This window comes from Haplochromis burtoni, unplaced genomic scaffold (genome assembly GCF_018398535.1).
Source record: "Haplochromis burtoni strain Fernald_Lab_line unplaced genomic scaffold, NCSU_Asbu1 Contig_44, whole genome shotgun sequence".
Lineage (NCBI taxonomy): Eukaryota > Metazoa > Chordata > Actinopteri > Cichliformes > Cichlidae > Haplochromis > Haplochromis burtoni.
The window spans coordinates 1,309,135-1,335,357 of NW_024582405.1; the positions used below are offsets into that span (position 1 = coordinate 1,309,135).

The 26,223-nt window shown below is 42.1% G+C and overlaps 1 protein-coding gene across 27 annotated transcripts in view; it reads left to right on the forward strand.

Moving 5' to 3' along the window:
- Positions 1 to 24,143, forward strand: part of celf2 (cugbp, Elav-like family member 2) — a 236,789-nt gene extending 212,646 nt beyond the window's left edge. For 4 of the 27 annotated variants that reach the window (XM_014333205.2, XM_005921014.3, XM_014333209.2 and 1 more), the window contains 5 exons: positions 5,954 to 6,088; positions 9,287 to 9,415; positions 11,952 to 12,149; positions 14,536 to 14,679; positions 17,059 to 24,143. In XM_014333205.2, coding sequence (XP_014188691.1) covers positions 5,954 to 6,088; positions 9,287 to 9,415; positions 11,952 to 12,149; positions 14,536 to 14,679; positions 17,059 to 17,186 — 734 coding nt within the window. In that variant the 3' untranslated portion in view covers positions 17,187 to 24,143. The remainder of the gene's footprint in view (positions 1 to 5,953; positions 6,089 to 9,286; positions 9,416 to 11,951; positions 12,150 to 14,535; positions 14,680 to 17,058) is intronic. The other 23 variants (XM_014333208.2, XM_005921016.3, XM_005921019.3 and 20 more) reach the window with 11 other exon arrangements.
- The last annotated feature ends 2,080 nt before the right edge of the window (positions 24,144 to 26,223 follow it).

Sequence of the window (26,223 nt, forward strand, 5' to 3'; positions counted from 1 at the left end):
TCCATGTTGCAACCGGTCTGACATTTGTATGTTTATGTTTTTATGCAAATCAGGCATTTACCCATATAAATATGTGCCTGTTTGCATTTTTTTTCCTCAAAACAGAAATTTGAACAGTGCATGAAGTGGAAATACCTTGAACGGCAAATGTCTTTTACTCCCAGCAGACAGAAAAAAGTACATTTTTGGCATGTTTTTGAGTAAAATGCTCTATAAATGAGGCCCTGAATGACCTATAAGCAGCATAGCATAATTAAACTTCCTCAATAGCTTCCTTACATTAACACAAATATTTTCCATGTTGCAAGCATTCTGAAATTTTATGTTTAAATCTGCAAATTAGGCAATTATCTACCTAAATATGCGCGAATTTCTCCAGACCAGAAAACCGAACTTCAGATAAAACCTGGAAATCTGCTAGAAATAATCAAACATTTTGATTTTATTGGATGCTCTAAAAATCAGAGATGTTAGGTAGATGTTAGGCTTAAAGTATGTAAAACTATAATTTTTAATATTTTAGTGTTATTATTTTTAGTATTTACAGGGAGAAATTTTCATTATCGGGAAACTTCCCCAGGTGCTGACTTACATTTGGACAGTTACATGCACATGAGGCATTATCTCATTAAATATGCACTAATCTGCATAATCCTTCAATAGACAAAGCGCAGTCAAATAACAGCCAGTGAAGGTTTTCCAACACGTGAAGACAGGAAATGAAGCGGTATGGGACAGTAATTCTCCTAAGTGAAGCTGCAGCAATAAAAAATGCATATTGTATTAACCCAGTTCTGTATTAATCTAAGCCTTGAGCTCGCCAAGAAGCTCTGCTATTAAATGTTGAACAAGATAAAATCTCTGTATTTAAGAAATATAATTTTTAGGGCTTTAAAATTTGGGTTATTTAAGACTTTCAGGCACTCGTGGATACTCATCATCTCAACTTTCTTCTCTCTTTCCATTAAACTCGTCTCCTCTTTCTTGCTTTTTTATTTTAAGCCTCCTTTTTGCAGATTCTCCCCCACCTCCCACCCTCCTCACTCACAGTTTCTTCATCTCCCCTTTACGCCTCCCTCCAGCCTTCGCACTCCGACTGTTCTGCCCTCCTTTGGTTCGCTTTCTTCGCGAGGTGTCAGCTTTTAATTGTATGTTGTTTAGCGCGCATAAAGAAACTGCCAAAGGATCCGAGCGTGATAAGACTTTTTTAAAGTGGCGAGCCCCGTCTTGTCTCTTCTCGTGTTCTGTCACGTTCCCCTGAGTTGCAGTGCCTCGCAGTTTCCCCGCAGCTGTTTAAAATTTTCTGCCGTTGGGCTCAAACATACATTTTCCTTTCGAATATACACTCACGCTGACAAACAGGCTTTAGGATTTGGAGCGGCGAGTGAGTAACGGTGTCTGAATCTGGAGATCTGTTGGTCCTCCATCTGCGATGCGGAGCGCGAGAAGGGAGAGGGAGCGAGTATTAGTGATTGGCAGGAGATGTGAGACAGCTGAATGACATCTGGTCCCAGTCTTTAACACGAGGAGCTGCAGAGCTGAGAGGCTTCAATTACACCAATGAGCATTCAATTAGATGCAGCCAACGGCAGCCTGGTGCAGGCCGGCGCTGCCATACAAGCTGCAGGGAGCGCACACGCACACACGTGCATCCCTGCACACATATGTACTCACACACTCGCGAACCATCTGGCCGGCCCTGAAACCCCGGCCCCAATGTGGAAAATAGAATGAATTTGTCTCATACGATCTCTCTTTCTTTGTCTCCGCTTTATTCCTCTCTAGCCCAGTTATTTTTTATCTCTTGGCCTGCTCCTTTTCTCTCATAACTGGCTTGAAAATAAATGCTGGTTCAATGAGGGTGACTGTCTTCGACAAATGCAAGTAAGAATGGGTGTAGAAAAGAAGAAAAAAGGCAGAAAAGAGGTTGCAATGAGTGCAAAAGATAGAGACAAAAGGGAGCTGCTGGAATTGTCTTTGTCATCGACTGAGGGAGAGAAAAGAAAGGCTGGAAAAATGGACCAGGAAAAGGGTTGGTGGGAAATGAGGTACTGAAAAGCTAAAAATGTAGACGAGGGAGGAAAAGGCCAGTACGAAAATTGGGAAGTAGGGAAAAGGAAGATAAGAAATGGGCAAGTAGGGAAAGATAGATGAAGGGGTCAGGATATAGGAAAGAAGGGAGAGCAATGAAGCAGAGAAGGGAAAGGAAAATGTAAAGCAAGAATAGGGAGGAAATTAAAAAGCAAGGAAAGTAGGAAATGAAAGGGAGGAAAAGAAGAGGGAATAAAAGGAAAAACTGTGGAAAAGATGAGGATACGAAAGAATAAGAAAATGAAAGTTAAAGAAGCAGAAACATACATAAGAACCAAAGTAGAGAAGAAGAAAGTAAATCAAGGGCAGAAAAAGGAAAATGACAATGATGGAAAGATGAGGAAAGAAAAAAGTGGAAAGGAAAGGAGGAAACAAACGAAGGTGGGGGAAGCGCAGTGAAGGTAAAAGTGAAGTGATTCTCTACAATGACCATTTATTAGCATTGTAAACACACTCGAGCGTGTTTGTGGATCTCTGCCTCACACATAGAGAAGCAGGAGGTCTGCAAAATAAAAACATACTTTCGATTATAATAAAGAGGTATGAATGAGAGCTCTTGTAAACAGCCTTCCCTCTGTGTTACCTGCTCCGTGGAGTCAGAAATGAGATCTAGCAGCAGCGCTGAAACCACATATCTCCTCGCTCATGTGGCGCATTGTCTGCCTTATCTGGAAAAACAACACTGTTTGAATTAGGCTGGAGCGTGCGTTTCATGGGATACGATAGAAAGAGCGGCGGCGGTTTTTATCCCCACCTTTGCGCAGAAGTAGAAATCCATTTCGGGTTGTGATGTACGACGGAAAATTGGAGAAAATCGCTTTGCAAACGAGATTGGTTTTGGCTTCGGTGTAAGTAAGCGCAGATGAGTGGGGGAAAAACTCACATGCGTGCAGAGCCACACTCGCGCGCTTGGTGTCTTTAGCTTTGTTTACACACACACAACACACACACTTCCTGCTGCAGCACCTCGATATCTGTCGTCATTGGCTGCGTTCAGTTTGACTGTCTGGGTGAAGGATATCTTTGTAGAACCTCTAAGCATTCACCACGGTGTCAAACAAGATGGATTTTCTTCATGGTGTCTTGTTCGTGTGTGTCTTATTTGTATCCGTGTGCAAGAGTGTGTGTGTGTGCGTGTAATCTCATGGTACGGTATATACACGCAAACTGTATATACGACGCATACACCTCACATTGACAGTGTCCACCCTTTTAACACGAGGCAGAGGAAGCATCTCTGTGGTAAGACCTTTACTTTCTGCTCTGATGACTGTTTGCTTTCGGAGGTTTTTGTACTCACACACACTCGCACTAACACACACACACACACACGCGCGTATTTGTGGAGTGAGGTGAAAGGTTGAGTTGTGCTCACAGACAGTGTTTTATAGCCTCTGCTTCGCCATCATTTAGGCGTTGGCACATAGGCATTAATTATGCTTAAGTACAGGCCGTATGCTTAATGCCAGAAAGAAGATTAACAATGAGGAGAGTTCAGCCTTCAGGGGTCCCTGAAATAGAGGGTGACTGCTGAAAGGGAGAGGGCTTTAATATTTAGTTTAAAGGGGAAGGCTTCAATCATTTGGCATCACATAGGGGCCAGCCGTAGACTGCATAATGTCCAGGTACTCTAAACGGTCATTGTTTGTAATAGCCAGCAGGGGGTGACTCATCTAGTAAAGTCTAATGGAAACTTACTTCTCATTCGATTTATGATCTCAGTAAATACTTTCCGCTGGAATTTATGGCCTCAATCAGTAGTTTTAACGCCACAGTCACATTAGGGAAAATAGGGGTTGCATGACCAAAATTATTGGGACAGTATGTCATGAACTTGAAGTTTTATTGCCTCTGAAATGGTGCCTTCAAAGAAGCGGACCAAGCCTTGGCAGCACTCGCAGCCAGGTGCCATCCTCCAAGCGACTTTGGTGCATCAGGACGGCGATAAAGCAGAAACAAGACGAACTCTGTCTGCTTTGAATTAGGTCGAGTTGACAATTAAAATTGCAATCTTGCCACTTGCATTCAGAGAAAGTCACATTAACTACTGAACCTTGGAGAAACAGAAATGGTTCCAGATATAGTGACGTAGTTGCTCAAGGACGGTGATTCAACTGCGCGATGACGTAGGCGCTCAGTAACCTCACCTTAAGAGTCCACTACTGCAAAATATATATATATATTGCAGGCAAGTTGCACAGACTGACTCAGATTGATTGCAACATGTTGACGATCGGCTATATTAGATGACAGTTATTTCCACACCTTTAAAGTGAATGCAGTCAGTTCAATCAGACCATGATCATTTGGAGACCAGTTACCTCCCACCAGAGGGTGAGGATGTTGCACATCTGGGCGACCAGTTGATTCCAACAACTGCTTGAACTCAGTCACCAAATTCCCAGATTTTCCGTAGCCGCAGTGAGTTTGCGGTCCTCATTTTTCCCTCTACTGTGACTGAGCCGTAAGTCAAATTTAATAAAATAGGATGATAATTTTCTCAATTCTGGTCCCACTCTTAGTTACAGTGAATATAAAATAAAGCAGGGGCTTCTTTTCATTGACAGTACAAGCATAAGAGTATAAGCAACGTGTCTCCTCTTGTTTTCTACTTCTTAACCCTCCTGAGACCCTCACACATCCTCACACGGGGTCATTATATTTATGCTTTTCTATAAATTCGAAGTGTTTTGTACCTTGTGACAATGATGAATTTATAATGTACCATAAACCCACTGTCCCCATGCAAGGTTGTACTTTTTAAACATTATTTGAAAGACGATGGTCCACCTAATCCCAAATAGCTCGGAAAAATTAAAAATAGGTCCCAACAAGAGCTCCAGCCTCAGGAGGATGATGGGACTTCATCCAGATTTTTATATTTGAAGTCTCTGAGTCCAGCTGATATGAATACACCCATATGTTTAGTCTTTCTTTGGCCCTTAACTCAATTCAGTGTCATGTTTACTAATTTACTTAAAAACTGAACTTTTAGCTTTTAAGGATTCATTGACTCTCACATTAAGTGCCTATTTTGATCGTTTAAATGGCATTTTGGCAATTTGCTGGTGCAAAAATAGTTTTGTGGTCTGTTTTTTGCATAAACGTAAGAGTTTTATGGGCTTTTTCCACATCTGCACCTTGATACCTGCAAACTATCAAACAAACTGGTACAGGTTGACATCAGTCAACAAGGCCGATATAGGCCAGTTCCAATGTGTGATGCCCTTTAGTTTCATCCTCTGAACTACAATATCATAAAAGCTCCCATCATTACCCTGTGATATAGATGTGATGGTCTTTGTTGAGCTGGCAGACATTTATTTATAGAAGCATGAGTTAGCTGAGCAGACTCGGAGCTCTTGTTGAATCTAAAGTGGTATAATTGGCTAAAAAGCCCATATAAGCACTGTAGGAAGGTTAGTTTCCTCCTGCATTGTCTGAGCCCTCTCCGCTGAGCTTTAATGCTTCTTGAATATAAAAAAATATATAACATTAACTAAATCGCTGAGATGATTTCTTCCTCCGGAGCAGCTCCGCCTCAGAGAAACGCGCCAAACCTAAAACACTGCAACAGCTGCTTTTTACTGATTCAGACACTTTGGGGACTTATTAGCAAAATCAGCTTCTGTAGTGTTTGCCTGCACACGCTACAGATTCTTCACAAAGACCTCAAATAAAGAGCATTTCAAGGTTTACATGTGCAGGATATCCACACACTCCACTGCTGTACACCTCCGGACGCCCAGCAGCTAACGTGTGTTCAGTGCTGTCCTCTGGTACGCTGTCCCGGTCCAGCCAGGCGACCCAGCCACGCCTCAGCCCCAGGTTTGACACCACCCTCTCTGGCTCCTCTCTCCAGGTATGAGTGCTCTGCAGTTGCAGAACCTGGCCACTTTAGCGGCGGCAGCGGCGGCGGCCCAAAACTCAGCCAGCCCCTCCACCGCAAACCCCCTGTCCTCCAACGCCGCCTCCCTGGGAGCGTTGGCCAGCCCAGGCAACGCCACAGCCACTCAGGTTGGGGGGTCCAGCGCCGGGGGAGGGTGGAGGGCCCGACGCCTGCCTGCGTCCTTCGCTCTCCATCGTTACCATTGCCACTGTTGTCGTCCCACGATCCCCGCCGCATCATCACCGACACCATTACTGCCGAAACATCCTCATTGTTTGGATCCCCGTCAGTGTTGTTGACCTTCTTTCTGGCACATTCCCATGGTGTGTGTATGTGTGTGTGTCCACCTTCATATCAAGACAGACACCACGCTGTGTTACTCACCCGCTGCCTGCCTGCCTCACCGCCCTCACCATGTCGCCCCACAGCCATGCCATCCTGTGATTCACATGCGCTGTCCATGGTGCGCGCGCATGTATGTGCGTTTTCGTGCTTAAGTGTTCCCGTCAGGTTTAGATCTATGTGTGTTTCTTCCGTCCTATTTTTGGTCGATTTCTTTGTTCATGCCTCACCTCACCAGCTCTGGAGACATTGTAGAAACTTTTTAGAGCAGCAGACTGGTTTTCTTTCCCAGCGGACGGCGTTTGTTGGTGTTGTTTCTGTGTTCATAGCTGTGGGTTTTAAAAACCTCCTGAACCCGGCTAAGGTTAAATATCATCACCTTCAGACTCCCCCCTCCTACCTCTTCTTCCCAAAGTGCCTCATCATTCTCACTCGCGCTGCCCCTCCTCCTCTCCTCTCCTCTCCTTGTGTTCCTTCTCGTTGCCCTCGTCTTTTCCTGCTGCCCCGCTTTTGACAAGCTCCCTGTTTCTGCTCCGTCATCCTCCCCTCTCATGTCGGCTCGGCCTCGCTCCAGCAGCCGTGGTTTTGCTGTCTCTTTTGGTGCGCACTCCCAACAGAGCATGAATATGAAAAACTACCCCCCTCCTCCCATACACACACGTTCACCCCCCCACCCCACCCCCCGTCTCCTCCCTCGTTAACACTTGCGCCTCTTCATCCCACTTCCTGCCTTCACCGAGCTGATCTGCGCTTGGCGTGAACGCCCGTTCTCGTCTCGTTCTCGCCATACTTTTCACCTTCTCTCTTTTATTCCCGCCTGTGTCTCCCTCCTTCTTCTTCTTCTTCTTCTTCTCTCTCTCTGAATGTCAGTCCAACCTTGAATAGTACGCACTCAGGCTGAGCCGCTCTTTGTGAATGAGTGGCGGCATATACTGCATGAAACTGAAAACGTCACGCCAGTTTTGATAAATATAGACAGTTCTGCATGGAGACAGGCCGTGTGCTGACATTACGCTTCCTTTTACCGCAACATTTCTTAACGTGTTCAGCCGCAGTCCTGCTTTGTTGGCGTCGCTTTCATGAAAACAAGGGTAAATTAATACTTTTTTAAGAAATTGTTTTTGTTTTAAGCAGAATGAGATCGAAGGCTTTGTGCACCACATTTCCCTACCCACCCCATCGTACCTGTCCACCAGTTTGTCCACACATTTGCCATCACTGCGTGTTCAGGTGTATGTGTGCGTGAGTTTGCGTCCAACTGTGGTCTATTCATCCATCGCCCGTTGGCTGTTTTTGTGTGTTTCAGTTGATTTAAAATAAAACCAGGGAAAAGTCATTTAATTATAGTCCACATTTCTGAGGTTTGACTGTTATATGCATTCTGTGCATATCTGTGCTTCTTTGGATTGTCCTTATGTTTATGTAATGCTCTTACAGCATTACCTCGATTGCAGCAATCCTGCAGTATACTTGCTTTGGTGCACAACATACCATGCAGAATTCTGTTACCATCTCCATACACTTCTATAGATTAATATATTTAAGGTCAAGGTGCCACTGCTTGTTTGGTAAAGGTTAATTAAAGGTGCCACTTGTAGCATGTTTAAGCATCAGTATAGCATCAGATCAAACACTCATAAAGGAACGGTGCAACTATGAGGAGAATTGGTTTTATTAAGATCTTTTCTGCCTTGAACCGTGGTGCTTCTTGTCAGAGAGATGCTCCCTTTTCTCCATTCACACCGGCTGAACTCGAGAGATAAACAAATTGTGAAGTGATTTCTCCATCAGCCTCTCAGCATTCATCGTCGCCACGAGCTCACAAAGCTTTTTTCTCTTTGCCCGTTGAAGAAAGGAGTCTCGGTCTCAAATTGAGAAAAAAAAATATGCACAGAAACATCTGCAAACCTGCATTTGCATGAATAAGTTCGTCATATTAATTCCTCTAAAAGACAGAAGAAGAAAAAAACGAAGGACAATCAAGCCACAGCTCCTTCCTCGTCACTGATTTGCATTACATGAAGGTGCGTCCTTGTCAGTTCCTACTGCTAGCAAAAAGCTGCAGTGTAGAGAACGCACTGTGAAGGAGCTGAAGCCAAGTTTTAATATGCTGTCAAAGCAGGAAATTGAGCCCTTCAGGAGACACTACAGCACGAGGAGCCCGACATGTCTAACAAGCATTCTGTCCTGGCAAGTCCAATTTCCAAATGTTAGTTTTAGGTTATTGTAGTTTTTTAGTTAGACTAAAGAATTTCAGCAGCTTCTTCAGCCCCAGGTTGCACATTGTGGGGCAAAACGTTTTTCTCTCAAGTGGGGTTCAAATTAAAGCTTTGTTTTAGAAGTTTGGTTCATCGCTCACTCACACACACACATTACCTGCTGATAATGCAACTTCTGCATGCGTGTCCATTTCACGTTTTTTGGGAGAGACAAAGCCTGAACTGGACAGCATTTTTAGTCTCTTGATGCCAAACCAGTGCCTGTTTTTTTGTTGTTTTTTTTACCTTTTACTCTATGTAGTTCATGTCTAGAAGTAGTAAATGTTTAGGCTCAGTAATGACCGATTATTGTGATTCAGCTTGCCACCAAGTTTCAAGAAACTGAAGCGTGCAGCCATTAAAGAGATGAACTTACAGGAAGTAATCTGAGCCAGCTCCCTTTGGTCTGTGTAGCACATCTCTTTCCAAATTCTTTGTCATCACTGTCTGTGATAAATGCACCAAAAGCTGATGCTAATTTGCTACAATGGAGCACTTACTGTTTGCTTTAAATGAAGATCAAGCTATGCAAACGCCTGAACCTCTACACAAGGAACCTTGTTGCTTTGTTTTCTATATGTTTATGTAACATGTCCACTTCTTTTGTCTTCTATTCTCCCTCTTCACCTCTGTCCTTATCCCTCCTTTTTTTATTTTTGCTCTGTTCATCCTCCTCCTCCTCCTTCTCCTCCTCCTCTTCCCCCAGCAGCGGGCACCACAGCCAGCTCCAACGCTGGCGCCATGAACTCTCTGACCTCTCTGGGCACCCTGCAGGGCCTGGCAGGAGCAACTGTGGGCCTGAACAACATTAATGCACTAGCAGGTAGCGTTAACAGTGAGTATTCACCCTGCCATCAGCCACTCCACCTCCACCTCTGATCATACACAACCAACGGCGACATCACAACCGCAAAGCCTGTGAGTCAGTGCAGAGAGACGTAGCCACAGCTGTCGGGGGGGTTGACTCAAATGGGGTTTCTGATGACTTTGAATGATTCACTTGTACGTTAAACAAACTCTGCATTTAAATCTGCTGGAACCAAGAATGTGCAGATTTGGTAGTAGGAGTAAAATGCATGCCAAAGAAAATCAATATTTAATCTCATTGAACGAAGAACAAGTATATCAAAAATCCATACGTTTGTCCAACTCTAATGTGAACGGCTATTCCTAAGTATACAAATATCAGAAATGTTGAAACTGACTATCACCATGCATCACTTGGCTTTCTTCTGAAACAGAAAAAAGGCAGCGTGATGCTTCGGTATTCCCGCTTTTGCTAAAATTCCCAGAGTTTGGTTCCTCCCGTCGTCTCTCTGTGTCTCAGTTTGACTTAAAAAATAAATGGTTGTTCCTCTTTTAAAGACGGCTACTGCATAAAATCACCTGCCAACACATATTTCATCCATTCCTCCACTCATCTCTTCATCCGCTTCCTGGTTGTGTCCCGGGTTGTGCTTGCTGTAAGAGTGCCGGTGTGCCATCCTGGCGTAGTTGGCGTGCTGCTCGTTGCCTAACAAAGGCTGTCGCCGTGTCATCGTTTCACATCGTGTTGGATTTGTTGTGTCACTGTTGTGTTTTCTGTTGTTTCCGCAAAGCGGTTTGGACAAGTTGCACGGGGGGCTAAAGGCCAAAATTGTAATTCTTCCTTTGGTTAGCTGCCAATTTCACATTTACTGTTATGTAAATGTTGTAATTGTACCCTCACAATGCAGTTCTATCAATTTTCCTGGCTGGTAAATACAAATCTTTTCAATTTCATGCCAAAAATATAAAAGGTAGAGGTGTTGTGTTAGAATTTAACACAAAACAAACTCAAATTTGATCATTTAAATGTCAAAAGGAGAAACCGCAATTTTTTTCATGCTGCTGTCACGCTAGGAAATACAATATTTGATCATTTTGTTGCACAAGAGGGCCCAAAAAGGCTGTTTTTGTCCCAATAATAAAAGCTAAATAGGACTCTTTTTTTTTTTTTCTTTCTTCGAAGTAAAAAAAAAATAGTCTAATTTGCTGTCAAAGCATTAACACAGCTGGGTGGTTCATTAATCCATTTTAAGTTTAAGCGAGTCACACACATGTTTCTTTCCACATGTGGATCGTATCGACCGCACGGCCGCCCTGTGTGGCGTTCTGGCATCTGCCGAGCCGTGTGGTGCGCGTCCTGCCTTTGACCTCCGGGGAGACGGGGCTGGGATCTTAATCAGAGCTGTTATGACAGCAGAGATCCTGTACAACCAGCCTCTTCCACCACATTATTCTCCCCTGACCTTTACCGCTCTTCGGTTCGACTAGCTGTGTCCGCTGTGTAAATTATATATGCGTCTACTCGAGCGCACGCAGGTACAAAAACACAGAACATGTCTAAACACACACACACACACGTGCTCGTCCTTCTGAGCCGAATGGGTCGCTTTCATTTTGCATCCCATTTTGTCCTCACTAACCCTTCTCTCCTCTTAGCGCATCCTTCCTCCCACTCACCCACCCACCACCAACAACCGCCCTCATTTAAACACATCTAGGCCTTAATTGAATTGCAAAGGTCACTGGTGCAATTATTCCTGAATAAATGAGTGACCTATAATCCAGAGCGCCGCGGTGATAATTTATTTCACTGTGTCTGACGGCGAGGCGACAGGACGCCGAGCCAGTGTCAGACCCCCTCTGACAAGTTGCCCTCCGTTGTGATATTAAGCCGTTACATGCAGCTAATGAGTGTTACTGCTGTGTTCCTTCACTTTTTAAAATCGCCACGCTCCCCTCCCCTCCCCGCCTACCCTTTACGCGCCGCGTGCCTGTCTTCACCCCTAAAGAGAGCCGTCACGGGCAGGAAAGGCACACATGATCGCACCCCAGTATTTGTTTAACAACGCCACTTTGAATGAAGCGAAAGATAATTTTTCATCTTCTTTTTATTTTATTTATTTATTTTTGTCGTTCCGTCGACGCTGCTGTGGTCTCCGAGTGTGTTTCTGTGTGTGCGCATGCAGCGCTGCATGCTTTTTACTCCGAGATACCCGTGCAGCTCTGGCTGTCATCAGCTTCCTTCATACTTTAACGTGTTTAAATGAATCCTCTGTGTGTGTCCTGTGCTTGTATGTGTTCGTCCTTTGTGTTTTCTCGTCACACGGTTGGTCCTCTGTTTGTTTGTGCGTGTGTGTGTGTGTGTGCGTGTCGATGTGAGTGCAATTTACAGTATCGTCCGGCGTAGCTGTCGGTGTTTGTGTGTTGTGTGTCTCGTGTCCTGTATGTTCTTGTGGGTGTGTTAGTGTGTGTGTGTGTATGTGTGGTTAAAAAACACAACCTTCAGTGGGAGCGCTAATGAGTAAGTGCACTCTTCTTTCTTTATTGTTGGGTTTTATGTAAAGTTGCTCAAATGCTCTCAGGTATGGCGGCTCTAAACGGAGGCCTGGGCGGCGCAGGGCTCACCAACGGGACGGCAGGCACCATGGACGCGCTGACGCAGGCTTACTCAGGGATCCAGCAGTACGCCGCCGCAGCGCTGCCCACCCTCTACAGCCAGTCCCTGCTGCAGCAGCAAGGGGCTGCCGGCAGCCAGAAAGAGGGTCAGTAGCCTAAGGCTGTATGTCTGCACATCAGTGCTGCTCAGTGGGAGTTAGATTTGAGAGTGTTTACAACAGCAACTTTTTTCCCCTAAACGTGCGTCTCCTCCAGGATTTGCTCTTCAAAAAAGCAAACGGGCATTTAAACTCAGCGCTGAAATCATGAGTAGACTCTATAAAGTTATAGTGTTGTGGTGTAATGTCCTGATAAAATGTTAGTTTTTATCAAGTAATAAAAATCTGTGCTAAAAACATAAAAAATTGGCCTTAAAGACAGGATGCCTTTTAACTCTTTACCCCTTGAAAGTCTACTAGTTGTGGCCCTTGAAGCTCTTTTCTGAACTGAAAGGTTTCTGTCATAGTTCACGCCTGCTGATAGAACAAAGTGGCAGGGTTTGCATCAGATGTTAGTGGAGAAATCTGGAAACTATTCTCATCGTCGTCAAACCACGACTTTCTTGATACACTATGTTGCCAAACGTATTCGCTTGTCTGCCTTCACATCTCATTCTCAGCTCCAGCTTTTCTGGGAAGGCTTTCCGCAATGTTTGGGAGTGTTTGTGAGAATTTCTGACCATTCTTCAACAAGCACATTTGTGAGCTGTGTCGGGTTGAGGTCAGGACTTTGTGCAAGGCAGTCAAGTTCTTCCACACCTCCTTGCTCATCCATGTATTCGTAGACCTCGCTTTTGTGCACTGGTCATGTTGGTCAACCCAAACTGTTCATACAAAGATGGGACATGAAATTGTCCCAAAATGTCTTGGTATGCTGAAGCATTAAGAGTTCATTTCACTGGAACTGAGAGGCTCAACTCCTTAAAAGCAACCCCACGCCATAATCGCCCCCAGACAAGTACCGTTCCCCTGGTAACCACCAAACTTAGAGTCATCCATCATATTGTTAGACAGAGAGGTGTGATCTCAGGCTTGGATGCAGCTGCTCGGCCTTGGAAACCCATTCAATGAAGCTCTGTAAGCACCGTTCTTGAGCTGATCTGAAGACCACATGAGGTTTAGAGCTCTGTAGCGACTGACTCTGCGGAAAGTTGGCGACCTCTGTGCACCATCTGCCTCATCATCTGCTGACCCCACTCTGTTATTTTACATGGTCTAGCACTTCATGGCTGAGTTGCTATCATTACCAATCACTTCCACTTTGTTTGACTTGTTGCATAGGTGTCATCCTATCACGGTACCATGCTGAGCTCCTGAGAGCGACCAATTCTTTCACAGGTGTTTGTAGAAGCCGTTTGGACGCCTAGTTGCTTGATTTTATGCACCTGTGGCCAGGGAGGGGAGTGGAACACCTGAATTCAGTCATTTGGATGAGTGACTGAATACCTTTGGCAACTTAGTGTATATTCTGACGTTTGAAACTCATAATTGCAAAATAGTCAAATGTTGTCCTAACGTGGGCAAAGAGTTAAAAAAAAATTAAAACTAAACAACGTTTCAGTTCATAAAAAAGTTCATCCTCATCTCTTAAAACCAAATTCCTTGTTTTACAACTGGACCAAACCAATTTTTATGTCCTTTATTTCACTTATAATAACTCATTTCACATTGTTTTTGTAGCAAAAAAAAAAGGAGTGTTTAATCAGACCTCTCTTGGATTCTGATCAATACTTTTATTACAACGTCTGAGAGAGAAAATGTGAAAACTGGTCAGTCTGCACATCAGCGCTTCTGCAAAGTGCCGCCGACGTACAGAACCTGGCAGCTGAAGTTAAATTTACCCAAAAGCTTTAGACGACAGCGCTGAATACAAACCAGATGATGAAATGTCTAGTAAAACAAATAGAGCCACATACTGTTTGTTTGTGCACTTCTCATCTCGGCTTGCAGCGAAGATAAATTTGTAAAGAAGCTGTCTTTCTTTGACAGTCCATCCAGGAGTTCAAAACCCCTCAGGGAGAACAAAGATGTGCCAAACACTGGGCTCCCTCGCTGCTTCATTTAGCTGTGGAGAGCATATTAAATGATTCTGAGAGATCTGACCTATTAGAATTATTAGAATGTGCGATAGAGGCTGGGTAGGAGGGCACCCTATGACCCCTCTTAAGAGAGACTACATGCGGCTGAGAGAATGAATAAATCAAAAGTAAAAGAATAGGGAACTACTTTTGTTTGCAGCAAACCAAAATATAATTATTAGCTGAAAACCAAAAGCTTTCATCTTTGTTGGATTTTCAATACAATTGCAGAATGCTGTTTAAATTCAATAACAAACCCAAGGTCATGGGACATTGTGGGAAGCGGCGTGCTTGTGCCGAGTTCCTATGACGACAGCCACAGTGCAGCGCTCCCTCTGCTGCAGGTTTGCTTAAATGGAAAAACTATACTGACCTCATATCTGCTCTGCATATCCCCCACCCCTCCTCCACCTCAGGTCCTGAAGGTGCCAACCTGTTCATCTACCACCTGCCCCAGGAGTTTGGAGACCAGGACATACTGCAGATGTTCATGCCTTTCGGAAATGTGGTCTCTGCCAAAGTCTTCATCGACAAACAGACAAACCTTAGCAAGTGCTTCGGTACGGCAGCAAAAACCAAAACGCACACAAATGCCTGGAATTATTTCTTTTTCTTGACTGTGTCATAAATCAGGGGCTGGGTTGTTGTTGAAGGGAACAAATCTGAAGGACGGCAAGTTCTGACTGTGCATAAAAGATGGACGTTGTATCAAAGTGCCTTATCTGCATTTCTTCTGATATCAGAAGGGACAGATTTCTTACTTAATACAACATGATGCTCATTTTCTAAATGATGGTCGCGTTTAGGGTTAAAAAAGGCCAGAAAAAACCACAATAAGCCACAGAGCAAGGCTACCTTGGAATTGGATCACATTTTAGTTTGTAAGCATAAAGAAAGCAATGAATAGATTGCCCACTTCAAGGCTTTAAAACAAGGTACAATGAGCTGGTCTGTAGCTACGTTGGTGGCTACATCCATCTTTTATGTACAGTCTGTCAGTGTACAACATGACTGTTGCACTCACATCTAATGTTTTGTTAGACTTTGAATAGCTGTAACTTCAATATTTAAGCAATAATTACAGAGCAATGATTTCTATAAGATCTTATCTGGCTGAGCAACGTACCTGAAAGAGCAAACAATTAGGAAGCCTCGCGCTTATCAAAAATAGACAATTTATAAAGTTTTACCCAACTCTACCATCCTTCCCACATGACACAAATGTGGCAGGAGACACTTCTGCTAAAAATAGTGATGATTTCCGGCTCTCATAATCGGCTCATAAAGCTGAAAATGATCAAGTTTTCCACTGGGAGGTTGTCCTCCGATGGCCAGTTTCCAGAACATGTCTGAGCTATTACCAAGAACATTATTTTTTTATTGGATCAGCCTTTATTTTTGTGGTGCTTTGCTTCAAGTACCATAGAAAAGAGAAACATTCATGGCAAGGTTCTTCAGAAAGTTCCTGGAAGTTATTCATTTGGTACTTATTATTATAAGTCCTGACGTAACGCAGATGAATCGCCAACATACACTGCTGACAATTCAAGACAAGAGCCATTCCACTAATACCTGAATTTACCTGGATTTGAATGAGTCTTAGTAATACTTTAATAGCTCTGTAAACGAAGTGCAAACTAAATTTGAGTTGCCGTCTCAAACCATTGTGTCTATCTTCTATAAGTAATTCATATTTACACAGTTATTTCCAGGGAACTTTAGAAGGAACTGTTAGGGAATTGCATGAAAAGCTTGACAAAGAAGAATTCAGTGCCTCCTTTCCATCTGGATTTACGTTTTCCTTACTGGTATGTTTTTGTGTGTGTGTGTTTTTTTTTAATACTAGAGTAAATCCAGGGCAAATACCGTGTAGATTTGCATTTGTATGGAAATCAAAACCTAAATATTACACATATCCAATCCACAAGCAGCAACTAAGGAAAACAGAACTAAATCAAGCATGGATCCAGGAAAAAACTACCGTCTGGTACTTGTCAGAAAATGGTTTGCGGGGATGGATGTGAGACAAGCGAGACGAGGAGTTTACTGTCAGCTTCAGAGGTTGCAGATATTACAGGGGGAAGGGAAGCGTTAGCGTAAACAAAAATGACTTTTTGCGGAGAAGATAGAAAAATAAATCTTAGTATATACCACAGTCCGCACCAAAACCTTTAATTTTACTTTTTTAATCAAAAGTAGCCTTTGCCAAAGTAAATCTGTGCTTTAATGCTACCTACAATCTGTTTGTTTGTTTGTTGCTGTAGTCTCTTATTATTTTGTTGATGCAACGAACGAACATCACTTAGGCCATCATTACAGTTTAATCTTGTCTTATTGTGTACCAGGAGTGTTTTTAAACATATCAAAGACCCAGAAACAAGGTAAGGATGCCTTGTGAAGTATTTTTGTCATGCAAGAACTCGAGAACAAGGCGACACTGTAGCTTTAAATTGATACCATAGATGCATCTAGTAAAAATCTCACACAAGTTAAAATCAGTGACATCGATCTCAAGGTCAAAGCAAGTTTTCTGAAAATCGAATGTGATAACTTGAGAACAAGGCGATGTAGGATTTATGCAGGTAAGATCACAGCAACAGTTGCCTCAAGGCAACTGACACTGTAAGGAAAAGACCCTACAACATTAGGTAGAAACCCCAACAATCAGATGACTACTTTTAAACAAAGAGTTGGTGACAATGGGAAGGAAAAACTCCCTTTTAACAGGAAGAAACAGAGCACACAACCAGGTTCAGGGAGGGGCAGCCTTCTGCCATGGCCGGTTGGGGATGAAGTAGGCCAATGTTAGGCTGCCTGAAAGTCTGACTCAATAATGTTTTAAAAGCCTTCTTGTTGTTATTTTAATACAGTTTCTTCACAACTGACCTTCTTCTAACTTTTCCTCTAACCGTCCACTTTTCTCTTGCGCCCCCTCACAGGCTTCGTCAGCTACGACAATCCAGTGTCGGCACAGGCAGCCATCCAGGCCATGAACGGCTTCCAGATTGGCATGAAGCGGCTGAAGGTGCAGCTGAAGCGCTCCAAGAACGACAGCAAACCGTACTGATCTTAGCACTAGGGTCTATCTGCTCCCCATGTTAGCACTGCTAGGGTAAGTCCCCCCACAGAAAAAAAACAACAAAAATGATGAAAATGAAAAAAAAAAAAACAGCAAACCGAGCCACGACCTCTCTACACAGGGACTCGGGGGTGAGGGTTCAAGGGAGGGGATGTGGGAGGGAGGGGGAGACGACCTACAACCACCCTGAGGGAGACACACGCCTTGTTTTCTTTCTTTTTTTTTTCCTTCTTTTTTTTTCTTGCTTTTTTGGAGACTCTTATGTTCAAGTATTATTATTTATTACAGTTTTTTTTGACACACATGAACGCTTCCATTACCACCATTACTTTGTGCAATTTTTTCTTTCTTTTTTTTTAATAATAATGGAAGAAAGTAGCTTTTTTTTTCTGATTTTTTGCTTCGCAGGTATTTAAAACTTTTCTCGGTGATTATTTATACTTTTTTCAGGACAGACGTAAAGACAAAGGAGCCATGAAGATTTTTTTATTTCCTCTCTCTCATTATGAACCTGAGGCCTGGTGAATGGTTCATTATTACTTTTTTTTTTTTTTTTTTTTTTACTACTTTTTAAAAAAAAAATTTTGACGCGCACGCCGATATGCACATTCGACCTTTGACCTCCGCGGTGTTGGTTGCAGGCCGCCGCTGCTTCTCCAAAAACCCCTCTACGCCTGCTGGCAACCCGGGAGCAAAGGCTGCAAAACTTTTAGTGGCCTCTTTTACAGTATAGTCAGTGGTAACATCAACCTGCCGTACAGTTACAGTCTACCGCCGCAGGAAGGAAAACAAACACGCATACTCCAGCTTTTATTTATGTGAAAATTTAAAAAAAGAAGAATTTTTTTATTTCTCAAAGGTAAAAATGAATAATTAGTAAACACATTTCTGGGTCAGATCACATTGGTCTTTGTTGTGAAAGAGATATTACAGCATGTAGAGCATTTTCAAAATAACATCCAGAATTTGATGAAGGCTATGACAATGCTATTACTACTAATAATAATAAAAGAGTTTATGGGTTAAGGGGGTAAACTGAAAATACTTGATGTTTGTTTGAAAGATTAAAAAAAAATAATTCAAAGTACAGAAAGCCACAGGCCTGTAAATTTTATTTGTAAAAAAAGCAGTTCTATTTTTATACAGCATTTTTACTGCCTCAGATTTAAAAGAAAAAGGATTTTATTTATTGCCTATCGTTAAGTTATTGGACTCCTATAAAGTATACAGCATCATTATAAAGTAGACCCTTGTGGAGAAGTCTCGTGGAATTGGGTTCTCTGGTGTTTTTTTGGTGTTTTTTTTTTAGTGCAGAAAACCACAGTCACCAAAACATTTCGCCGCCATTCGACGCCCCTCCCACCAGCACCACCACCACCACACTCCTCTCTGGGCTGTTCACCCACCCATCTATCCATCCATCTCTCTCTCTTATTACCACTCTCTCCCTCTCTCCATCCATAGTGGGACTACTTCTTTCACTTGTCGAATTTCAACCTTTTTCCTTGCGTTTTTTTTTTTTTTTTTAATTTCATAATTTTTTTGTTTGTTTTGAGTGGTTTTTTTTGTTTGTTTTGAGTGTTTTTTTGTTTGTTCGTAGCCCCTCCTTTACCTGCCGACTTTTACAAAGATCTGAAAGCAGAAAGGAACGAGTTAAAAGAACCTCCCCACCCGTTCCCCATCTTAAAAAAAAATAAATTCTCCCAAATGAACATCCATCCGGGATCTGATGGATAGCGCTTTGGGTGCTCCTTTGTTTATTTCTTGTTGTTTTTTGTGTGTGCTCGTACGTACGAATGAGTGAACGTGTGTTGTTGCTTGTTAGTATATAGATTTGAAACATCAATATCATTTTATATTACTAAAAAAACCCAAGAAAAAACGGATTTAAAGCTAAAATATTTGCAGATGAAATCAGTGAGTGGTGTTGCTGTTCTGCTGTTTTGCATTGTTGTTCGTTTGTTGTTGTTTGCTGTTTGTTGTTGTTGTTGTTGTTGTTTCTCCTTTATTTAATTATTTTTCATTTTATTTTATTTTTTTACATAAAAAAAGAAATGCTGTAGTGGTGTGGTGCTCTGGCTCTCTGTGTGTAACTCTCTCCTCTCCCGTTTTTTCTTTCCCCCTTTTAGAACAACCCATCTCCATGCCTGTTAGCTCATCGTTTGCCTAGCATGTCTCCGTGGTGTCGAAAAAAACACAAAACTTTAAACAAAAACAAACAAACAAAAAATACCCACCAAAAAAAAAGTGCCATCGTCCTCCTCCTCCTCCCCCGTCATTGTTTTTTCTGATGTCTTTTCCGAGCTCACCTGATCATAACCTGGTTCTCCTCCTCCTCCGCCACCGCCGTCTACTGACCTTTTTTGAACTTTTAGCTTTTTTGGACTTTTTTTTTGTTTGCTTTTTGGTCTTTTTATGTTTTTTTGTTGTTTTGTTTTTGGTTTTTGGTTGTTGTTTTTTGTTTTTTTGCATGTGACCTCATTTGGATCTGTTTTCCGGGAGGGTTTCAGGGAGGGAGGGAGGCGATAAGGGAGGTGTGGGTAAATGAATCAATGTGAACAACAACATTAAAAAAAAGCTGCATTCGTATGAAAAACAACAAAAAAAAAAGACTGAGATTTTTATGGATAAAAAATGTTCCTTTTTTTCTTTTTGAGAAAAAACAACAACCTGTGGCAAAGTGATTTCCATACAGTGTCTTTTTCTTTTGTTTCTTCTTCTTTTCTTCTTTATTGTTGTTATTATTATGTCAGTTCCTTTTCCTTCCTTCTTCATTTAAAGTAAACTTGAAAGTTCACAACAGGAATTGGCGCGTCTTCTTGCTTCTGGTGCCGATGGAGAGGAGAAAAAAAAAACACACAAAAAACACACACAAAAAAAGCCACAAGAGCGCGGGCCAGAAGCAGTCGGCGTCAGTTTCTCTGAGAAATAAGACTACTTCCAAACAGTTTTGAATAAAAACTGTCTGATCAATATTAGACTCTCTCAGAGCTCTCTAATGGTTTTTACATTTTTCAGGCAGTGTAAAGTTTTTTGATAAGGCCATTTTAAGTGGCTCTGTTTCTCATTCAAAGTCTATATATAGAACCACTTTTTTCTAGAGTAGTTTAAAGGTAAAAATAAAAAAACGACATTTGCCCTGTTTGGGGGGGAGAAATGCTACCTACTTGTGTCACCTTTTGCTGAACTGACTCACAGATAGACAATCCGTGGTTTAAATGCACATGATGAAATGACCTATATTTTCTACTGTTTAAATGTATAGAGGAAAAAAAATACTACGATACCTGTAACCCGCGTTAACGTCGGTGCTTCTCGTGAGTTTAGTTGTGGTTTCATCACAAGTCTAACGGTCTTAAATGTCTCATGTTTTTCAAGAGAAGACTAAAAAAAAATCAGTTTACTTGAACAATAGACAAAGCCTTTCATATTACTATAACAGTTACTTTGTTTTTTATTATAATTTTCTTCTTCTTTTTTTTAAGGAGTCCCTATTTGCTAAATTTCCTGTTGGTTAATTACCTATATGAAATTCCTAAAAATATATATAAATATAAATATATCTATATATATATATATATATATAAAATGTCAGCTTGTGAAGCATCAATGTCATTATTATTTTATTTCTCTCGTGGGAAACAATATTTAGATGTGTTTTTGTTGTTCAGCAAAATGTCTTATAAAGGAAAAAAAGACAAAATCAGTGGAGTTCAGTGCCAAATTCTGAAAGGTACTTCCTGCCTAGCGCGTCAGTGTATTTCTTGTGAAATTATTTGATAACATGGGTATTTTATTATAAGTGTTTTGTATGGATCCCTCATATTTAAAAATATAGATTTAAAAAAAAAGTTTGTTAACTTGCTATTCTGTGGTCTTGTTGCCTGAAAATGTCATGTTTGCTTTTTTCTTTGTAAAGATGTAACAAAAAAAAAACAAAAAAAGAAAAAAAGTGCCCATGTGTCATATATATATCTATACACACACAAACATTCATACACACACGGACATGCGCACACACACTCTCGTGCAGACCTCACAGTTTACTTTGTTATTGTGCATGAGAGCCCCTGAGTGTGAAAGCCTCTACAGCAACCGCTACCGCCCGCCAGCGTGCACAAACACACACACACACACTTTAAAAACACACACACGAGTCACGCACTGATATTTTTAGCCATTGTACAGCAGTTTTACTCATCAAAGCCTTACCACAAATCTTTGCACTCCTGTTCTATCTCTCTCTATCAGTATCTCGCACACACACACAAACACAGACGTCAGGCTTCAGCGTGGATTGTTTTGATTGTTTTCCCGCGCTCCGTCCCGCTCCTCAGCTCCCCCCCAAAAATGATAAGTAAATAAATAAAAATGGAGGTGAGAGTCATACACAAAGCCTTATTTCTCAAGAACCCTCTTATCCCTTTTGTTGAGTTCAGAACGCCTCAGAGTTTGCGCCGTTTGTCTCAGACGGCGAGGATCATTACTTTTTGTGTATCACCTCAGACGAGCGTGCTCGCTTTCATGATGTAAGCACAGGGCAAGACTCGCTCGTTCGCAAACGAGCCTCGATCTTTTGAGGAAAAAGCACACGCCGGTGTCGGCTGGTCAGAGGAGTGAGGCGGGACGGGTCCGGAGCAAGTTTTGAGCCCATTTGATTTCCCCGTCGCCGAACTTGATCCTTCTGACGTTTCCTCCTCTTCTTTTTTATATAAGCGGTCATGAGACTTCTCCATGTGCGAGTCTTGTGGTGTAAACGGGCCAAAATCATTATTAGATGCCAAAGTGTGTTATTGACATTCATCATAGTCGAGCCGTTTACATGGCACAGTGTTGTCAGTCTATTCAACTGCCCCCCGTCCCCCCTCCCTGAAAGCCTAGTTTACGGTCTGCAAAAAAAAAAACCTACAAAAAATTTAAAAAACACAAAAAAAACCTAAAGATGGCAGCATTATTTTCTACAGAAGCTCACCAGTCGCCTTAACCAGGGAGCGTTGTACCAGTATTACAGGAGATGTTGTCAGTCAGTGATGTGTGCCAAGTCTAGGTTCACTTTCGTGTGCCGTTAACCTCTCACTCGTCTGGGTTTTCACTCTTCTGCCATTTCGTCCGATCGGCCACAGCGGGAAGGCTGAAATGGCTCCTCGCAGCAGTTGAAGGCGATTCAGAGAGAACGAGAGAGATGGAGGCATCTGTTTGAAGGATGCCCCTCTCCGTCTGGTTGTTGTCTCCCAGGCTAACCGGGGTTATTAGAAACAGGGCTAGTGGAGAGACGTCTTATTGGAATAGCGACGGGGGAAATAAAGCGCTTGTTGGTTGGAAAGGGAAGGGTCACGTCCAGGGGTCCCGCGCGCAGGCGGAAACAACAGCCAGAGCCGAGATGAAGGCAATACAGCTTTCATTATCCGCTCTCCGAGACCAAACGCGATGCCAAACTTTATGCGATTTTACGAAAGGAGGCGAGCAGACTTCTTTTTTTCCTAAATGCAGTACACACACACACACACACACGAGGCGTGCCACAAACAGCCATAGCTACCTGTACGAAAGCCGGACAGTCCCCAGATCAGCGTCGATGGACCAGGTTTCGTGTAGTCGCGCCTTTTTTCAGCTCGTTCCAGCGCTGTCGTTTCCACATTCTGAGCGTCCCAAAAAAGCAAAGACAAATTGCCAAATCTCACCGACTTGCACAGAAGCCCCACGTCGCACAGTCTCAGTGTGAAGCATCTCGTCTTTTTGTCCATGTCGAAGCACAACAGGGCCGTAGAAACGGAGTTTCTGTCGAGCGGCTCGCCTCAGGGGCTGTCATCGCCGATGCTCGTTGTAATCTTTCTATCTTGTCACTGTTCACTTCTCTGTTCTCCTTCTTTCTTAATTATCTTAAGTGCTATTTATCAAACAATGAAATCTGAAAGGAAAAAAAAATTGAACTTGTCGTTTTTTTGCATTATGGCTTATGTCAAGTTTTTTGAGGAAAAATGTTTTGTGTGTTCTCTCTTCCTGTGGCGTAAAAAAAGAGCTTGTTGTCTGTAGAGATAATCTGATTTTCTTTTCTTTTTTGGGGGGGTTGTTGTTGCTGTTTGCTGTTGTTGATTTGTTTCTTTTTAATTCTCAAAAAGGTTTTCAAGTAGTTTTCAAAGTTATTGTCACGAGAGAAGCCAAAGTCAATGCATTTCAGTGGATTCTGTAAGCGTGATGTATGTTTGTTTGACAACTCTTCGAAAATCTGTCACTGGATGGGATTTAAAAAGTACAAAAAATGCAGGCTTTCCTATTTCTACAACTGATTGTACTTATGCATTTTGTACCAGTGGAATTTTTTATACTGGAGATTAAAGGATACAACAAAAAAAATCTTAGAAAAAAAAACAAAAAAACGCTGTCTGGCCTGGTGGTGTGGCCTGACCCTGACTGGTCCCCGAGTATGATTTCTAGCTGGCATCGAGAAAGTTGGCTTTTGATATAAGATTTTCTAGGAGATCTTTGGCTTTATTTCTTTCACTTCTTTTTCCTCACTCGAGTGTTGTTCTTTCTTTCTACCTTTCTTTCTTACTTTTTTTTCCCTTTTTGTCCGAAAAACAGAGCGTAGGTGAGTGTCAGATCTTTCATTTTTTGCTTTATAAATAGTTCTTAGCAAGTTTGTCTATACAACAGCGGTAAGTTTCATTTGACTTCTGTATTGTGCCGTCTACACGATAAGACAATTATAGAAAAAGAAGGAATAGAAATATTTAGTCACCTTCAGTGGATTAATGTATTAGTTTAATAAAGAGATCAACTAATTAGAAGATTTTTGCTTTTAGCTGTTTAGATTTTTCCGGTTTCTCTGTCCTTCTCTGTGAACTAACTGTGTAGCTGAAGCAGTCAGAATTATTTTTGTAAACGTATGTTCTTGTGTGATGCAGTTTTTTGCTTCTGTCTCCTATATTAAACCATTTTTCCTAATACTTGTCTCTCTCTGTGTTGTTATGTTCCAGTGGCTGTCTGATGTTGTACTGTTTCACAACCTCTCTCCCTGCCATTCGCTCGTTTTCTCTCTCTTTCTCTTCTTCGTCATAGTCTCTCTTTCTCCCTCTCATTCTACCTTTCCCCTCTCATGTTCGTGTTTATTTATTTATTTTGGTTATTGTTTTGTTTTTATCACATAGTAAAGTTGACTTCATCCGCAATGACAACTCACTATGCTGTTCTCACGACACATAGTAAATATACATCGAGGTGTTTGTATGTATATTACTGTGTAGCCCAAGTCGTCGCGCGACAGTCAACAAGTGTTCCCCAACCCAAAAAATGGCAACGCGGGATCCTGCAAATCCAAATTTGACCAGGAACAACTAAAAGCTTGTTAGTTGGGTCTAGAAATCCCTTAGCTTGAAAGAATGGTTTGACATTTTGGGGGAAAATACACTCGTGCGCTCTCTTGGTGAAAGGTTAGGCCTGCTCTCCTTTAGGTCTTTGAGAAATATATATCTCTAGATCCTTGGAGTTGCAGGGACTTGGTGACCTTTAGGTTGTTTTCTTTTCCCAGTGTCAGGTGGAAACCATAAAAAGTTTTTCTTAAACTGAGTACATACTATTACTCTGTTTTATGTGCACAAGTAAGACTACAAGTTCCTAGTGGTTAGCACCACCTTTTTCAACTGGCAACAAGTCCTTCCACATCTTGACAGGCAGTGCTTGTTTGCTTCAGGTCATTGAATGTTGTGTGCCAGGTGAGCTTTGGCCATCACCCTGTTATACACTTCTCAGTGGTAGATGACAGACTGGTTACCCAACTGAAGGAATAATGGCAACATTAATGTGAGCTAGTTAGCTGCAATGGCAGATTTGGATTGGTGTGGTGTTACATGGATTTAAATGATTGCCATCACTGTAGAAGACTTAGGATTATGTGTGGTCAGGGTTTCCGTCTATTTGGAGTCATAGATAGTATAAAAGATGAAAGTGACGCCAACGCAAAAGTTGCTTTACACTTGAGTTCCACCTAATGGCCAGATGTTGGGCGATACCTGCAGTTGCAAATGGCCAAAGTAGGGTAAAACAGTTGGCACCACAACAAAACACCTTTAGCTAGGTTCAAATTTTACATGATTACTTTAGTCTTTGTTTAGTTAGCCGTTAGAAAGCTAGCTGAGGCGCTTGGTGGAATTGTGTTAAAATGCTTTAAGTATAGGTTGGATTATAGGTTAGAAACTGCAACTGGAGTTTTTTGTGAGCAGAATTGTCAATGAGGATTTTGTTATCTCCTCCAGTGTAGACAGGATTTAACTGTCTTTATTCAAATAAACATTAAACAGCAACTGAAATAAAGTTCCTACACTTGGCTAGCTTATAGCTCCCTATTTATAGCCATTTGTTCTTTTACACATTGCTTTTTGCACAGATTAAAGATTAAGTGTGTTAGTGAGTTTTATAAACATCGATGAGTGGCTTTTATTTCACATATAGGCGCAGCTGTTACCATTCCTTAAGCTAACTTAGCTGCTAGTTATAGCCTCTTTTGTACTAATGTCACCTCATTTAGTTCATGCCAAGAAAGCAGATGAGTGCATTTCCCTAAATGTTGAATTATCCTGTATATTGCTAAATTATTTGCATTCAGAAGCCATCTTTTACTAACTTTAGTCCCACTGAGGACTGTGACATTTGATACTTTTACCAACTTTTGAGATAAACCCTGAATTGGCCTTGAGTAAGAAGGTTGGCTCTGATCGGGGAAAGGCTAACTGTGAACGTTCCCTCATCAGGGATCGGCCTACGCAGTCCTCCTTCCTGTGCTGTCCGCTGTCCTGGGCGAGCCCTGTCCACTGTATGTCCACTCTTTGTCCAATCCACTCCCGTACTGTCTCACCGTCACAACTGCATCCCCAGTAGAGAGGAAAGAGAAGTCAAAGGTCAAAGTTTTCACCTTTCACTCACAGATATCAATCAGGGGTTTTTGACATGTGCTTGAATTGCAACAACAACAACAAAAGTGGTACTTCTGCTGCGATCATCAAAGGTTACCTCAGAGGAATGACAATAA